The 17878-nt window shown below is 51.3% G+C and overlaps 1 protein-coding gene across 3 annotated transcripts; it reads right to left on the bottom strand.

Annotated features, from left to right (window-relative positions):
• Nucleotides 1–824: 824 nt before the first annotated feature.
• Nucleotides 825–17496, bottom strand: MBOAT7 (membrane bound O-acyltransferase domain containing 7). 3 transcript variants are annotated; one of them, XM_049901172.1, is made up of 8 exons: nt 17217–17496; nt 15980–16058; nt 15738–15867; nt 15013–15139; nt 11099–11258; nt 8021–8381; nt 5668–5844; nt 825–1887 (listed from the first exon to the last, which is right to left on the bottom strand). In XM_049901172.1, the coding sequence occupies exons 2-8, from the start codon at nt 16053–16055 to the stop codon at nt 1500–1502; spliced, it is 1419 nt and encodes a 472-aa protein (XP_049757129.1). In that variant the 5' UTR covers nt 16056–16058; nt 17217–17496; the 3' UTR covers nt 825–1499. The 3 variants fall into 3 exon arrangements, with proteins under 3 accessions (XP_049757129.1, XP_049757128.1, XP_049757130.1); XM_049901171.1 differs by lacking the exon at nt 17217–17496 and adding an exon at nt 16984–17165; XM_049901173.1 differs by lacking the exons at nt 15013–15139; nt 15980–16058; nt 17217–17496 and having other exon boundaries at nt 15738–15851.
• Between the last annotated feature and the right edge of the window lie 382 nt (nt 17497–17878).

The following is a 17878-nucleotide window of genomic DNA, read 5'->3' as shown; positions in this document are numbered from 1 at the left end:
AGGTTCCATAAACTCTGGGCCATGGTTCAGAAACACCTCCTGGGAACTGAAGTCCCCGGTGACACCCTGAGCTGGCAGCTTGGCTCGTTGCCGTCGAGTAGATTCTGACTCTTAGCAACTGTTATGGATTGAATTATATCCCCAAAAGTATGTGTTGTACATCCTAACCTCCATGCCTTTAGGATGGCTATGAGTTGGAATCCACTGATTTGGTTTTTGGTTTGCATGCTTGTGGTTATAATTCTATTTGGAATGGGTTATCTTTGTTATGTTAATAAGGCAGGATAAGAGTACAGCTTATCTTCAGTCAGTCTCTTTTGGGATATAAAAGAGATTACACAAGTGAGAGAAGGAGAGATGGGGGGAGATGCCAAGCCACATGAAGATTGCTCAGGAGCAGATGCTTAGAAGAGACAAGGACCTTCTCCCAGAGCTAAGAGAAAACATTACCCTAGAGCTGGCACCCTGAATTCAGGCTTCTAGACTCCTGAATTGTGAGAAAATAAATGTTAAAGCCATCCACTTGTATTTCTGTTATAGCAGCACTAGATAACTAAGACAGAGACCCTACGGACAGGGTAGAACAGCCCCATAGGATTTCCAAGGCTGTAATCTTTAATCTTTACTGAAGCAGACGGCCATTTTTCTCCTGAGGAGCAGTTGGTGGCTTTGAACTGCCCACCTTTTGGTTAGCATCTGAGCTTTTAACCACTGTGCCACCAGGGCTCCTTAGCTTCATTTCAGGATGCTAGAATTCTGCAGCGTCAGGCTCATCGGTTCATACCCCAGAGGCGCGCGCACACACACGCACACGCACACATGGCTGTCTTGTGGAACACTTTATTGGGAACGATTTCAACACTTTGACCCTGTCTTAGGCTGTGGGACCAAGATAAGCGGATGACAAGGGCGTTGAGGCCCTGTGGTGGCTCAGACAGAAGCTTCAAGGAGAACAGCAGTACCAAAGCCTGGTTGTCTGCACATTGGTTTCCCCTCGATGGAATGGGAAGGTTCTGTCCTCTTCCAGTTCTCAAATAGTGATCTGATGAGAATAAAAGTAGAGCAAAAGAGACAAGAGGGTCCCCCACTCCTGGAGCCTCGCCCTGAAGCTCTTAGCCCCATCATGTGGCTCACAGAAAGGGAATCTGCAAGAAACCACCTCCCCCAGCAGCCCCTGATGTTTCGGGGACACTTTGTGCTTTCTGAATACCTGGGGTGCTGTAGCAGGTGTAGAGGGGGGCTCTTCTCTGGGCAATACCTTGATTTTACAGGAGGGGGCAGGACTGATCAGCTGAAGGGCTCAGGGCGCAGGGCTGGGAAGCAGGAGGTGGGTACGACCCCAGCTTTGCTTCACTGAAGAGCAAAGTATGTGGCCAGGGCAAAAGGAATTCTCTCCAGGACTCTTTTCCGGGGTAGGCGACAGCAGCCTGATTCACAGAATTTCTAGGCGAAAGCGTGGTGGCTGGGTGGGCTGACTGGCAGGGACACGTCGGAGTAGCTCACTCCTCCCGGAGCTTTTCCGGGGCAAGGCCAGAGGCCTGGGGTGCTGCCTTCCGCCGGCTGGGGCCGCCACCGCCCAGTGCCAGCCCCAGCCCCAGGGCGGCCAGGGCCAGCAGGTGGACACAAAAGTAGATGGAGGCCCAGTAGCAGAGTGTGTCCCTCAGTGAGAGGAGCACGAAGCCCATGCACATGTAGTCATAGGCCCGCATCTTCAGGAACCAGTGCACCCAGTCCCAGGCCTTCTGGCCCCCAGGGCTCAGCTGTCCCCGCAGGGCTGACTCCAGGCGGCCTTCGGCTGCCAGGCACAGCGGGATGGTCAGGAAGCTCAGATAGTAGCCAGGGTGCAGGCCGTGCCAGTAGGCGCTCATCAGCATTGTCCAGGCGCTCCTGGCAGGGGGGAACCTGGGAGTCAGGACCTGGGAGTCCAGGCTCCTGGTTCCCTCCTCCCTCAGACCCAGGAGTGCTGGTCCCCAGTCCCTCCTCTCTGAACCAGGAGTCTGGGTCCCCAGCCCTCTTGTCAGACCCAGGAGTCTGAGCCCCACCCCCTTCTCCCTCAGACCCAGAAGACTGTGTCCCCAGCACCTCCTCTCTCAGATCCAGGAGTCCTCTTCCTTAGCCCCCAAAGACTGGAAGAGGGTATGGGTATTTGCCTCCTTCAGGAACCCAGGAACACCCAGCCCCACCATCCAGAAGGTTTACAGAGCAGTTCAGTAGGTTCCCACAAAACAATTTCTACACAAGTTGTTCAGTGACATTGGTTACATTCTTCACAACGCATGAACATTCTCACTGTTTCTGTTCTAGTTTCATTTCCATTAATCTCATTTCCCTGCCCTCTTACAGTCTCATCTTTGTTTTAAAGCACAGTAAAACCTGCAAAAGCTGGAACCTGTGTGAGGAAAAACTCAAATACTTTCCACTAAGTAGAAAGCTGTAGACAAGTGGTGACTGCGCCCAGTCAAAGGCAGAAAACTTGTGAGACCAGCAAAAACAAGGCAGTCTCGTTGAGTTCGGGCTCTCATAGGTTTCACTGTAATTGTTGACTGTTTGGTCTCATACAGATGATTTTTTAAAGGAGCACAGTACTCACAGGTCTGTATTCTGTCTGTATTTCGTGACCTGCCTTCATCTCGCTGACGCTCTTGGCACCATAGGACACAAAGACCACGCCCTCCTCCTCGAACACCTGGTTCCCTGGGCCTCTAGGAATGAACACTTCCCTGACTCCTATCTCACTGGCTATTTCTCCGTCTCCTTTCCGGGCTCCTCTTCCTCTTCCCTCTGTCTACACCAGGGTTCCTCAGCCTCAGCACTATTGACATTTTGCGCCAGATCACTCTCTGTCATGGGGGACTGTCTTAGTTATCTAGTGCTGCTATAACAGAAATACCACAAGTGGGTGGCTTTAAAAGGAATTTTCTCACAGTTTAGTAGAAGCCCAATTCAGGGTGCTGGCTCTAGGGGAGGGCTCTCTCTGTCTGCTCTGGGGGAAGGTCTTTGTCTCTTTCACCTTCTATTCCTTGGTGATCCTGTGGCCTGGCATCTATCTTCCCCCATCTCTGTCTTCTTGCTGCTTGCTTAATCTGCTCTTTTCTATCTCAAAAGAGATTAATTTAAGACACACCCTACACAAACACTGTATCATTAACGTAACAAAGAAGACCATTCCCAAATGGGATTATAACCACAAGAATCCCATGAAGTTGATTCCAACTCATAGCAACCCTATAGGACAGAGGAGAACTGCTACTCTTCAAAGGAGTGGCTGGTGGATTTGAACTGCTGACCTTTTGGTTAGCAGCCAAGCTCTTAACCACTGTGCCACCAGGGCTACACAACTGCAAGTATAGTAGCTAGGATTTACAACACATATTTTGGGGGAACACAATTCAATCCATACAGAGACTGTCCTGTTAGTTGTAGGATGTTGAGCAGCATGCCTGGGTCTGACTACTACAGGCCAGTAGCACCCGCAAAAAGTTGTATCAAAAATGCCTCCAGAGTGAGCTTCCTGGCTCAAGTAGACACATAGACTATGTGGGCAGCTCCTGTCTGGATGGGAGATGAGAGGCAGAGGGGGTCAGAAGCTGGCCAAATGGACACGCAAAAAGAGAGTGGAAAGGAGTGTGCTGTCTCATTAGGGGGAGGGCAACTAGGAGTATATAGCAAGGTGTATATAAATTTTTGTATGAGAGACTGACTTGATTTGTAAACTTTCAGTTAAAGCACACACACACAAAAAATGCCTCCAAACATTAACAAATGTCCCCTGGGGGCAAAAATTGTCCCTGTTGAGGACTATTGGTCTAAACACTGGTGTACCCTGGTGTTGACCTGGCCCTCAGTCCTAGAGCTTTAAATATCACCTGTGCCTTGATGATACGCAAGTGCCCACTTCTAACGCCAACCCTTCCCGTAAGCGCCATAATCACATAACTAACATCCCATCCAGTAACCCCAGCTGGAAACCTAATAGTCGCTTCAGAGCTAACGAGAGTAAACCGAACTCCTGATTCTTCATCCTGTCGTTAGTTGCCACTGGGTCGATTCTGACTCATGGCAACCCCATGTGTTGCAGAGCAGAACTGCCCCATAGGGTTTCCAAGGCTGTAATCTTTATGAAAGCAGATCGCCACACCTTTGAAATGAGTGGAGTGGCTGGAGGGTTCGAATCGAAGACCTTTTGGTTGTCAGCCAAATAATTAACCACTTCACCAGCAGGGCTCCTTCCCATAAAGATTACAACTTAGAAAACCCTATGGCGCAGTTCTACTCTGTCACACATGGGGGTGCTACGAGTTGAAATTGACTCGATGGCACCTAACAACAGCAACTACCATCTTTACGGAAGCACATCATCAGGTCTTTCTTCTGTGGTGACACTGGGTGGGTTCGAACCACCAACCTTTAGGTTAGCAGCTGAATGCAAACTGCACCACCCAGGGACCTTATTCTTCATCCTACATATCTCCAAAACCTCCTCTTTCCCAGTATTCCCCTTTTCAGGAAATGTCACTGCCATCCCCTCAATCGCTCACATCCATAACCTGGAAGTCATGTTCTGTTCCTCTCTCATGTCTACCTCCAGTCATGACTCTCCCTCTCAAATTCATCTACTTCTGGGCCACTGGTCCTTCTCCTAGGCCACCGTCATCTCCCACCTGAACAACCACAGCTTCCAAATGTGTCTTCTCCCTGCTTTATCTCCTGCTCCCTTCCCCGACCCCATTCCATTCTCCGCACATGGCCAGAATGGCTCTTTAAGGGTAAATTCCATCACACACCCAGGCAGTATAGCTCCATAGCTGCCATCCTTAACTACTGTGTCATGAGAGCATGTCACCGTATAACCTGACCTCACCTGGTGGCTCGAGCCAAGCTGATGACACTCAGCAAGTTACTAAATATCTCTGAGCCTCAGTTTCCTCATCTTTAAAATGGGGATAATAGTTCGTACTTCCAGTGTTTATTCCTAACGTTGTAGAGGCAATACTGTGTGGCACAGAAATAGCTGATGAATGAGAAATGATGAAACCTGGGTAGTGCAAACAATTTGCACTCTTTTACTAACCTAACTGTTGGCTGTTCGGACCCACCCAGCACCACAGCAGAAGAAAGGCCTGGTGATCTGCTTCCATAAAGATTACAGCGAAGAAAACCCTATGGAACAGCTCTACTGTCACATGCTGGGTCGCCATGAGTTGGAATCGACTTGAGGGTGATGGTTTGGCCTTTTTTTTTTTTTTTTTGCTATACGGAGGCCTCACATTAATCACTTTTCATGCTTTATCTTGCTTAATTCTCATATCAACCTGTGAAACAGGTAACAGCATCATCCCCATTAAGCAACTGAGAAAACCAAGAGGTCAACTAACTCCTCTAAGGTTTCTAACTAACCAGCAGGGCCAAGATTCCAGAGTCTGGCTCCCGAGTCCACAGGCTGAAACCTCTTCAGGAGGCTGCTTCTGTCGAATGAGGCTGACTTTACATAAATAGAAACTGAGACCCAGAGAGGGGGTAACTGACTTACCTCAGTAAGTATGGTGGGGGGGGTCATAAATGGCTGAAAAACTGTAATTCCCATGAGCCTCAGGGGCTGAGGCATAGCCAGGGAAACCACATGCTGCCCTGGTCGTGCTGGGAGACGTAGTTCTCTTGTGGGCTCACCTCAGGACGTAGGAGCGGGCAGGTGCGCTCTTGTAGACATACTGTGCTAGCCACCACTGCACTGTCATGTTCCAATACCGCATGCCATCCCGCACCCGCACGCAGAAGTCTGTGCCATAGCAGTCGATGTTACGGATGGTCTCATAGTCGTACTCCAGGGCTGCAGCTTTCTCCAGACTGGAGGAGGGTGGAGGATGAGGGTAGGGGGACAGATATGCAGCTCAGCCAGGCCATCTCCCGACGCCTGTTCTTGTCCCAGCCCCGGATGGACACTAAGGAAGGGATTCTGGCCAGGAACAGCACGAAGGCCACTGGACTAGCTAGGGCAATGGGGAGTATAGCCCAGAGGTAGCTTTGTGGGGAGGAAGGTGGGGGGCCCAGTTCACCAACAGTGGGGTTCTCCTTCTCTTGGTAAGAGAGCCTGCAACAGCCACAAAGAGCCTCGAAATGCTATGGTTGCTAAGAGTCCTTAGCAACCTTCACTAGGCTCAGATATTAGGGAAAAGCCATTCCTTAGCAATCAAGTGTAGTCTATTCTGAGAAGCTTCCCAGTAAGGTCATATCTAAATTGTTCGGCACTGGGGGAAGTACCACTCCTAAGAAGGATGTTCATGGTTGCTAGGGAGATATCTTAGGCCCACGTGACACCTTGACGGCCTCTGTTGCTAGGGAAAGGGCATTCCTTAGCAACAAGGCCTCTGTATTCAGAAAAGCTCCAGGAAAGGGCCTTTTCTTGGCTGTTGGTCCCTGTAATTGTTTAAGAAGTGTCATCTCCAGCCAGGTCATATGTGCCAATGTCTGCAGCTCTGGGGAATATCCCTGGCCTGTCTGAACCCTTAGGGGCTGCTCAAGATAGGAGTGGAGCCATTCATTAGGAGTGGGGCCTGGCAGGACTAGGAGAGCCTTTTTGGGTCCTACCTTACATTTTCTGGGGGAACAACATCGCTAACTGGAGGTCAGCCCCTGGACACTGGGGTGATGGCAATAAGTTCATGTGGGGAGCTACATCCCCAACAACAGAATGGCAGTTCATGACTGCTAGGGAATGGTACAAGGAGCCCCAGTGGTGCTGTGGTTACGTGGTTGGCTGCTAACCAAAAGGTCAGTGGTCTGAACTCACCAGACGCTCCACAGGAAAAAGATGTGGCAGTCTGCTGCCATAAGATTTACAGCCTTGGAAATCCTATGGGGGCAGTTCTGGTCTGTCCTATAGGGTCGCTATAAGTTGGAATCAACTTGATGGCAATGGGTTTGGTTTGGTCTCTCAGGAAAATGACATCTGGTGGTGTGGTGGTTATGCTCTCACCTACTAGGTTGCTAACCAAAAGGTCAGTGGTTTAAACCTACCCAGTGGCTCCAGTGGAGAAAGACTTGGCTATCTGCTGCCATAAAGACTACAGCCTAGGAAACCCTATGCGGCAGTTCTACTCTGTCACATGGGGTTGCTATGAGTTGCAATTGACTTAACAGCACCCAGCAACAGCAACAAAGGTGCTGGTAGATAATTATCACCAGGAACAAGAGTCAATCCACAGTTAATGGGGGGTTCAGCTTCCTCAGCAACAGGAAGACAACCGGTAGTTGCTAGGAATGGTGGGCCTTCTGCTAGAGGACACCATTCGCAGGGATGCTAGTTTCTTAGGAACAGGGGACAATTGGGCGCTGCTCTATGTTCAGGGGGTGTCACTTCCTTCCACACAGGGCTTGGCTGATCGGGCTGCTGTTTCTGTAGCAGCAAAAAGCAACATTACCAGCAAGAAGGGGCAATCCGTGGTTACTAGGGACCCTGGCTTCCAAGCAAAGAGGAATTTGGTTGTTAGGGAACCATCTGCCTGGCAACCAAGGGCATTCCATCATGGCTGAACAATGGTATCCTGAGCAACCAGGACTGAGCTGGTTATGTGGTGATGCTTCCATGGCAACAGCCTGTGGTTGCTGATGTACCACCTTCCTCTTCCTAGCAACCAAGAGCAATTCTCCACTACAGAGGCCCTGGGTGGTGCAAAGGAGTAGCCAAATGACTAGCCAGAGGCACCTCGAAAGAAAGTCTTGGAGATCTGCTTCCAAAAATGTCAGTCTTAAAAACCCTATGGAGCCATTCTACTCGGACACACATGGGGGCGCCATGAGTCTGAATCAACTCAACAGGCAACTAACAAAAAAACAAGGGGAGACAGCACTACAATGAAGGGCTTTCAGAATTATCGGGAGTTCCATTTCTCTACCAAGGCAATACTCCACTAACAACAGGTAGTGAACTTGCCCCCCCTGTGCCCCTGGCTACTAGAGGCAGGGCCAGCCCTTGGTGAGGGGGCCAGGTGGGTCTTGGGAAGCCTCCCTCCCGCCGCCTGACCTGCTGGGGGGTGGGCATTGGAGGGTGGGGCCGCCCCCGGCCCGGGCTTTGGCGGCCACAGGGTAGGCCCCGAAGCCGGCAGCAATGCAGCCGCACTCGGCGGCAATCCAGGCCACGTAGAAGCGCATGCGGAAGGCGAAGAAGACGGGGATCATGTAGAACAGGCGGGCGGGCAGCGGGCGGGCGTAGAAAGCGTCCTCGCGCACGGCCTCCAGTGGGAAGAGGTGAGAAGAGAGCAGGAAGAGCAGGCCAAAGAGCGGGGCCGGCCAGGCTCGGCGCAGCAGGGGCCGCAGGCTGGGCACAGCCCCCGGGAAGGGCTGCTCCAGCCAGTCCAGATATGTGCGGTAGCGGAAGAACGGGCCTGTGGCAAGAAGGAGGGCAGGTGGTGAGAGACCTGTATCACGATGGGGCACGGGTGGGCGGAACTCAAGACTCAGAGGAAAGAGGCCAGAGACTTGGGAGATGGGGTAGGGGGAGGAGAGATGAAAAACCGCTGAGAGGGAGATGGAGGGGCAGAAACTGGGGGATGGGCAGGTATGAGACCCTGAGGGGAGGGGTTGGAGATCCTGAGGGGGACAGAGACTAAGGGAGGACGAAGACCCCAGGGGGATGGTGGACCCTCAGGGAAGATGGAGACCTGACAGGGACAGAAACCCTGAGGGAGTGATGGAGACCGAAAGGGGGGATAGAAATCCTGAGGCGGCGGGGGGGGACATAGACCCCGGAGAGGGGAAATGGAGACCCCAAGAGGGGTATGGAGACCTCAGAGAGTGGGGTGTAGACCCTGAGGGGTGGTGGAGACCCTGAGGGGGGATAGGGATCCTGAGGTGGGATGGAGACCCTGAGGAGGGATGCAGACACAGGGGGGAACAGAATCCCTAGGCGAGGAAGGGAGACCCAGGGAGAAGGAGGCGAGGAACCAGAGAGAGGGAAGGGCAAAGAACTCAGAAAGAAAAAAGGACAGAAAATTAGATAAGGAACAACAAAAACCCCAAGAACGAGGGGGGACTGAGGCACTGATAAGGTGGGCCAAAGACCAGGAGGGGAGAGACATACAGACAAGACCCAGGGAGGTGGGGGAGACCTCGGTATAAATGAGTGACAGAAAGAAGAGCAGTGCACCTGTGACATGAGAAGAAATCAGAGGGCAGCATGTCGGTCCCCTACAGGCACTGAGGAGCGGTCTGGGTTTTACTCTAACTGCAACAGGAAACCGTTGAGGGCTTTTCCAACAGGAAAAGTGGCAGGCAGCAATCTACCCTTTAACTAGATCCCTCTGGCTGCTGAGTGGGTTTATAGGCGGATGGTAATGTCAGTGGGGAGACTTGCAGCCACTGAGGTAAGACAGGATGGTGGCCTGGGCTAAGGAGGGAGGAATGGAGATTAACAGGAGTGGATACCTGTTAGAAAAGCTTATGTGTTCACAAAAGACCAGATATTGTCTGATTCCGTTTGTAAGAAGTATCCACTAAAACGTCAACAATTACTCTAAAGCAAAGATGAGAACATAAGGGGGCAGGGAAGGTAGAGTACCGGAAATGGAACAAACAGAACACAATGAAAGAGAATGTTGGCTTATTGTGAAAAACATAACTAATGTCACTGATCATATTGTATAGAATTTTCAAATGTGAACCTAATTTACTGTGTAAACTTTCACTGAAAACATAATATTATAAAAAAAAAAAAAAGTCTCCAGAAGACGCAAATCCATAGACAGGAGGTTGATTAGTGGTTGCCAGGGGATAGAAGGGGAACGGTAGGGCTTCAATGGTAGAATTCTTGCCAACTGTGTAGGAGACCCGGGTTTGATTCCTGACCAAAGCATCTCATGTCCAGCCACCACCCATCTGTCAGTGGAGGCTTGCATGTTGGTACAATGCTAACCAGGTTTCAGTGGAGCTTCTAGACTAAGATGCATTAGGAAGAAAGGCCTGGCAATCTACTTCTGAAAATGAGTCAGTGAAATCCCTGTGGATCACAACAGTCCAATGTGCAATTGATCATGGGGATGGCACAGGACTGGGTATATTTCATTCTGTTGCACATGGTGTCACTGTGATTCAGGAGCTCAATCGATGGCAGCTAACAACACAAAATGGACAGAAAGAATGGAAAGGCATGGGGTTTCTTTTTGAGATGATGAAAATGTTCTGGAATTATACTGTGGTGATGGCTGCACAACTCTGTGCATATACTAAACCACTGAACTCTACACTTTAATGGGTAAATTGCACAGTATGTGATTATAAGTGAACAAAAAAAAGTTACAAAAAAGACAACCTCATATGAGGCAAACATGAATGAAAAATACTTTCTTTAAATGGCATTGTAAGCTATGAACATTGGTTCCCTTCGTGGTAGGAATATCAGGCTGTACAGTGAAACCTCTGAGAGCCAAACTCTATGGAACTGCCTTGTTTTCTGGATCTCGTAAGTTTCCCGCCTTTGACAGGGTACAGTGTTAGCAGTATTCTATCACTTGTTTTAGTGGAAAATATTTGAGTTTTCCTTCTCTGACAGATTTCCACCTCACACAGGTTCTGGCTTTTGCAGGTTTTACTGTATATGTATTCCTCCTTTATCTCAATCTCCTATTTGCTCCCAGTAAGCTATAAGGACGGGAGCCCTGGTGGTGTAATGGTTAAGCGCTCAGCTGCTAATCGAAAGGTTGATGGTTCAAACGCACCCAGCTGCTCCTCGGAAGAAAGACCTGGTGATCTGCTCTCGTAAAGATTATAGCCTAGAAAATCCTATGGGGCGGTTCTATTCTGTCACATGAGGTCGCTATGAGTTGGAATCAACTTGACAGCACCCAACAACAAAAAGCTGTAAGGAGAAAAGCAAAGAACTGTTTAGCCCCTCCCCTGGCAGAGCTCTGGGCCAGTGGGAGAGTCAAACACAGAGCCTAGCAGGCAAGCCCAGACACAAAGGTTCATCCTCAGAGAGGCAGATTCTAGACAGAGGTAACCCAGGGCAGGGTGAGAACACAGAAGAGGCACTAATGTCAGGTGGAGGATGGAGACGGAGGAAGACAGAGAGAAGGAGAGGCAGCCCTGAAGGGCCAGGCTCGCTCACCTGTCATGATTCCCACGTAGCAGTAGCTGTAGCTGAATGTCTCCATCAAAGAGGGCACGTCTGGGAGTAGCCCCAAGGTGGGGCCCTTGCTGAAGCCCGTGGCCATCTCCTTCCTCTGGGCCTGGTGGAGGTCCTGCACTTCACTGGCCAGACTCACCAGCTGGGAGGAAGAGGCGTGGCAGGGAGCCAGGTCAGACCCTGTGCCCTTCCTCACACCTGTCTCCCTTCAACTGCCACTCCCAGCAGCCTCTGGGGCTGACAGACAAGCAGGCAACAGTTGCTGGGAGTTCGGGGCTGGGAATTTTATCTGTATTCCAAGGCAGCTCCTAGCATTTAGAGTCATGTGTGAAAAACCAACCAACCGTCATGGAGTTAATTCTGATTCATTGCAACCCCGTGTGTCAGAGTGGAACTGTGCTCCATAAAGTTTTCTTTCTTTTTCTCATAATTTATCATTTTAGTTGTTGCAATAGAAAATATACACAGCAAAACATATATCAATTCAACAGTGACGGTGACTACAACATTCCTCAGGTTGTGCAACCATTCTCACCCTCCTTCTCTGCTGGTAACTCCCAAACTCTATCCCCATCTGGATCTACCCCCACCAGTTTCTGACCTGCTCATCCAGTTGTCCGTTCTCATTTACATTTGGATGTCTACCGACCCAACCCATTGTTGTTGAGTGGACTCTGACTCATAGCGACCCTACAGGACAGAGTAGAACTGCCCCACAGGGTTTCCTAGGCTGTAATCTTTACAGAAGCAGACTGCCACATCTTTCTTCTGTGGAGCGGCTGGTGGATTCAAACCGCCAACCTTTTGGTTAGCAGCTGAGTGCTTAACCACTGTGCCATCAGGGCTCCTTGGATGTCTACCAGCACCTTAAATTTAACATATACAAAATGAAACACGTCATTACTCTCTCCAAAGTCAATCCTCCTCTAGTGTTTCCCCTCAAGAAACGCCATCCTATGAGTTGCCCAGGCCAGAAACCTTTCCTGTTCCCCAAATCCACTCCCTCCGTCTCTCAAGTCTGTCCCCTTCACCCACTTCTACTACCAACAACGGTTGACATCGAGTTGATTCTGACTCATGGCGACCCCATGCATGTCACAGTAGAACTGTCCTCCATAGAGTTTTCAATGACTGATTTTTCAGAAGTAGATTACCAGGCCTTTCCTCCAGGTGCCTATGGATGGGTTCCTGGCCAGCCTTTCAGCAGGAGAGTGACTTAACCACTTGCATGACACGAGGGACTCCTACTGAGCTGAATGTCTCCTGCCTGCCCCTCCAGATCTACTCCTATCCCCTTCCACCCAGGCCCCAAGGTCAATCCTACATCAACAGGTCTCCTGTGTCCTCCAGCTTCCTGCTGGGCTTGGCCAAAGGAGGGCTGTAGCTGGAAAGGGAAGAAGACAGGAGAGTAGGGCAGGGGTTTTGTTCCCTTGTGATATTACCTAGGACAGCTATGACCCTTGATAGGAGGGTAGCTCTACCCACTGCTGTTGAGTCACCGACACATAGCGACCCTATAGAACAGAAGAGAACTGTCCCATAGGATTTCCAAGGCTGTAATCTTTAAAGAAGGAGCCCTGGTGGTGCAGTGGTTAAGTGCTTAGCTGCTAACCAAAAGGTTGGTGGTCCAAACCCACCCAGAGGTTCCACAGGAGAAAAGGCCCGGTGACCTGCTCCTATAAAGATTACAGCCTGGGAAACCCTATGGGGCAATTTTACTGTTTTAAAAAAAAAAAAAAATTTTTTTTTTTTTTTTATAGGGTCGCTATGAGTCAGAATCAGCTAGACAGCAATGTGTAATCTTTACGGAAACAGAATGCCACAACTTTCTCCCAAGTGGTTAGCAGCTTCAAACTTTGAAGTTAGCAGCCCAGTGCTTAACCACTGCACCACCTGGGCTCCTTTGGGTGGTTCTACAGACCCCTTTTTCCTTCCAGGATCTACTACCTGCCTCCCCTCTTGTCCCACTCGGTCCAGGGGTGGTAACAGCTTTGCTACTAGTAATCACAGCTCCCTGCACTAGTCTTTCTGGCTCCCCTACATCCTGCCCAAACCCAAACCAAATCACTTGCTGTTAATTCTGACTCATGGCGACCCCATGTGTTGCAAAGTAGAGCTGTGCTACCTAGGATTTTCTTGGCTGTGACATTCCAGAAGCAGATTGTCAGGCCTTTCTTCCAAGGTGCCTCCGGGTGGACTCAAACCACCAACATTCCAGTTAGTAGCAGCAACTGCCCATTTGCACCACCCAGGAACTCCTAACATCCTGTACTCCTTTGTAAATAAAACCTTCTTAAATTATCCTAAATGTGGCATTTCCTGTTGGGACTCTGAGTGATCCAATGACAACCTATGTCAAGCTGCTATCAAATGTCACCTGTACTCATCCTAACTTTTCTGCTCTACTTCACCTTTAGGCATCCAGAGTGGATTTGAAAAGAAAATTCATGTAAATCTGGTCCCATTACTTCTTCCAGGAACAAACAAAAAAACCTCTTCCATTGATGTTGGTCCAAACTCCTCACCGTGGCCCCTGCTGCCCTTTCCCCTTCATTCTCTGCAGAGTGGTTGTAGCTAGTGCACCAAAAAAAAAACCAAACCCAGTGCTGTTGAGTCGATTCCGACTCATAGCGACCCTACAGGACAGGGTAGAACTGCCCCAAGGAGTTTCCAAGGAGCAGCTGGTGGATTCGAACTGCCGACCCTTTGGTTAGCAGCCATAGCACTTAACCACTACACCACCAGGATTTTCAGCTAGTGCACAGGTTGTAGGATTTGGCCTGCTTGTCACACACAGACTGGTCCCTACATCCTGAAATGCTCTTCCTCACTTTCCTCTTAATCAACTCCTACAACTTCAACTCTCAGCTAACCAACTCCGACCTACTTCAAGGCCTTCGGGTCACGCAAACAGCTAAGCGCTCGACTACTAGCCAAAAGGTTGGCGGTTCCAACTCACCCAGAGGTGCCTTGGAAGAGAGGCCTGGGAATCTGCTCCCAAAAAGTCACAGCCTTGAAAATCCCTTGGGGCAGTTCTACTCTCACACATGGGGTTACCATGAGTTGGAACTGACTCAATAACAACTAACAACTGCTACCTATCCAGAAGTTCCCGCTGGGAATACGAAAGTGCTGAAGAGACCTGGCCAGCTACCTCACATGACTGTTCTAGTCACAGATATGTTGCCGGTGCCTAGCACATGGTAAGAATTCACAGCTCTGGAGTTCTGGGGCGGGCCTGGGATTTATGTTTTCACTCATTTCAATAGGTGATTCCGATATGTGTTAAGAGCCTTTGTGACCTTTGCCAAGTGCCTTCTCCTGAGTTGCTTTTCCTCTTTGTAAAATGGCTTGCTTGCTACAGTGATGCCAAGAGTTAAGCAGTCTACTACTAGCTGTAAGGTTGGCGGTTTGAACCCACCCAGAAGTCCTTCAGAAATAAGGCCTGGCAATCTACTTCTGAAAAGTCACAGCCTTGCCAATTCTATGGAGCAGTTCTACTTTGACACACATGGGGTCGCCGTAGTTGGAACCGACTTGACGGCAACCAACAACAACAATAAAGATTCAAGAACAGCACTGGTAAAGCACCCAGCCCACCCTCTGGCACATGGCAAGACATGGGAAGTGCCAAATGGCACCTATTATTACAATACTTACTCTATTTCTTTCACCCCAGGAACAGTGGACAGGTGAAGACCTGTTCCAAGGGCACCTGAAAGGTGAACCCTATTCCCAGGGGGCATCTGAGAGGAAAACTCCCACCCCCTAGGGGTGTGTAGGAGATAAAACCCCACCCACAATGGGAAGGGAAGTAAACCCTGTCCCAGTTGGAGGAGGTGAAGCATGGGCGGGTTGTTGGGTTCACATTGAATGGCAGGCCCCCCGCGTCTGACCTTCAGTGTGAGCAGCAGCTGTACGGCATTGGTGAACGGCGTGGGTGTGGGCAGGCCCAGCAGGCTGAGGGCTCGGAAGAACAGTAGATAGGAGAAGGTCCAAGCCAGTGCCAAGGCGTGGCAGGAGCTGGGACAAAGGCAGGAGGGACCTCAGCCTCTGCCTCTCCCACCCCCAGGTTCTAGCTATAAATCCACCTCCAACCCCTCCCTACCCCCCTGCAGAGAGTGAAAATGGAGGAGGAAATGAGAAAGTGGCAGAGATGGGAGGAGGGGCAGAGAGAAAATGGAAGGGAGGGAGATGGGGACAGAATGAGTGTGATGGAGAGACAGGAGGAAAAGGTGCAGCCATGCAGAAGAGAAAAGAAGAGAAGGTTCAGGGTGAAGAGTTTGCAGTTTTTGGATTTTCCTTACCTCCACAATTCACAGACCAAGACAAGAGAGAGAGACAAAGAAAAACAGACATATAAACAGAGACACAGAAAGACAAAGAGACACACAGAGACAGAAATAGAATGTGAATATGAACCGTGTATCCTCTCTCAAGGGCAAGGATGTAGACGACTGGGACAAACACACAGGACACAAAAAAGCAGGTGAGAAAAAAAGCAGATGAGACAAATGACACCAAGAAATAAACAAGAGACATTCAGAGACTAGGCAGGAACTGATAAAGACCCAGAGTAAACAGGTTGCATTCTCCTTTCCTTCCCCTACCAAACTCTCACCAGGGCTGGGCCTGAATGAGGGCCCAGGTCCCAAGGACGGTGATCAGAGAGTGCAAGGTGTGGGGGCCACAGGTGAACAAGGTAAGCCCCAGGCCTACAGCTGCTGCCCCCCATCGCTTCAGCCCGGGTCCTGTGGAGAGAAGAGACAGTAAGCCTGGATCCTTCTAAGGGTCCCTCCCTCATCCCCCTGGGCTCCCCCCCCCCCCCGCCTTATTTTCCGCTGGGGAGGGAACCTGACTCACCAGCTTTCTTAAAGAGGAAGCCGATGGGGATGGAGATAAGAAGAACCACTAGGTATGTCCACTCTTCTGGTGACATGGTCTGGGGTGGTGGGGGGGGCACAGGTTTGCAGTGAGAACCCAGGAGTCCAGCCTAAGCCCCCTCCCTCTTCAAAGGTCCAGGAATCCAACTCCTAATCCTGTTTTCAAGGATTCTAGAGTATGGGCCTCAGCTCCCCTCTTTTGAGAACTCTGGACCTGCAGTCCCTTCCTCCCTCCAGTATTAAGAAATCCAGACCCCAGACCTCTCCCTTGTGAACCCAGGAGTCCAAGCCTGTAGCCTTCTCCTTTGAGAACCCAAGCGTCCAAATCCCTCAACCCCCTTCTCCTTCAAGGATCCAGAAATCCAGGCCCCAACCCCCTCCTTCAGAATTCAGAAATCATAGCTCCCCTTCCCACTCCCCCATTGAGGACCCAGGTTTCTAGACTCCCTCTCTTTTGGGAATCCAGAAACGACCCCCCATTCGCGGTCCCCTCCCTTCTAAAAGCGCAGGAATCCAGGCCTCCTTGCCACCCTTCTCCTTGGAGGATCCAGGAATCTAGATCTCTTTTGATCCCCCAGCCCCTTCCTCTTTGAGAAGCCAGGTATCAGGACCCTCTGGACCCAAAGGAGCCCGAGTCTCCCGCCTACTTCTCCTCCTACCTGGAACCCGGAGAGGGAGCCTCCACTCCGCCTTCTCAGCGCCCCCCCCGCCCCTCCCCCACTGAGGACCCAGGTTTCCAGACTCACCCTCCTTTGAGAATCCAGAAACAATCCCCCTCCCGGCCCCTTTCCCTTCGAGAACTCACGAATTCGGACCTCCCATCACCCTCCTGCTTCCATGATCCAGTACTCTGGACCACCCTCTTTTAAACCCCTAGCCCCTTGGTCTTTGAGAATCCATGTATCGGGGCCCCCAACCCTGGACCTGGAAGAGTCCGAGCCTCCTGCCTACCCTTCTTTTGGCCCTCTTGACCCCCTCTCCTACCTCGACTCCCGAGAGGACGCCCCCACCTCGCCTCCTCTGCGCCCACCAACCCCAACAGGTCCCACGCACCGGCGCGGCTCTGATCCCGCCCCCAGCAAAGCCACAGGCGGTTACGCCACCCCTGTGCTCCGCCGTGCTCCAGGAGCCGCCTCCGCATACCATCAACTCGCGGATCCGCAAAGACCCCTCCCCACTGTCCGGACTCCGCGCGTCCTCGGGGCGCCCCGACCTACCTGGGCCCGCAGCTCGGCCCCGCCGGGGCAGGAGGCGGCCAAGCAGTCCCAGCCTACTGGGCCCCGCAGGTCCGGCCACGCCTCCCCCGCTCAGGACGCCCCCGCACCACCTACTCCACTTTCTGGGAGCCGGGCGCACGGACACCGTCAGGGCTCAGCGCTGGGCAGGGAAGGAGCCACCGGGAAGAACGAGCCCACCGGTGGACCCCGGGTCCTGGATCTACAGAGCCCGGCCGCGGGCACGTAGAGGGCGGGGCTCCAGGAGGGAAGAGGTGGGGCCAGAGGCTTCTGTTCGGGGAGGGAAGGCGGATTGAACCTGGGAAGGAGGCGGGGCCTGATGCTTAGCTTTCGGAAAGAGGCGGGGCCTAGGGCGTCGGATTCCTTCGGGCAGAATCGGGAGCTTGCGCTCACAGTTTGGGGGAAGGGCCACAGGCTTCGGCTTACTTCGGGTTTAGTCGGGGAATGTAGCGCTCTGGGTGCCAACCCGCTCAAACGTAGCAAGGAAGGGTTACGAGGATGGCGCAGGACTGGGCAGTGTTTCGTTCTGTTGTACATGGGGTCGCTGGGAGTCAGAACCACCTCTATGGCACCTAACAACAACTGTGCTCTGTTCGGAGGTAGGCAGGGCCATTAGCTTGGGCTTACTTCGAATTACTTGGGCC

This window comes from Elephas maximus, chromosome 11, assembly GCF_024166365.1.
Source record: "Elephas maximus indicus isolate mEleMax1 chromosome 11, mEleMax1 primary haplotype, whole genome shotgun sequence".
NCBI classification, from domain to species: domain Eukaryota; kingdom Metazoa; phylum Chordata; class Mammalia; order Proboscidea; family Elephantidae; genus Elephas; species Elephas maximus.
Note: the sequence above shows the minus strand (reverse complement) of the source record. Positions and strands in the feature narration are given on the sequence as shown.

Excerpts from the sequence above, each read along its gene's own strand:
- MBOAT7 (XM_049901171.1), bottom strand. The coding sequence starts at position 17,145 with ATGGTATGCGGAGGCGGCTCCTGGAGCACGGCGGAGCACAGGGGTGGC. Across the intron at positions 11,259-15,012 it reads AGCTGCTGCTCACACTGAAG|CTGGTGAGTCTGGCCAGTGA; the intron begins GTCAGACGCGGG and ends TCTTCCTCCCAG. Across the intron at positions 8,382-11,098 it reads CTACGTGGGAATCATGACAG|GCCCGTTCTTCCGCTACCGC; the intron begins GTGAGCGAGCCT and ends TTCTTGCCACAG.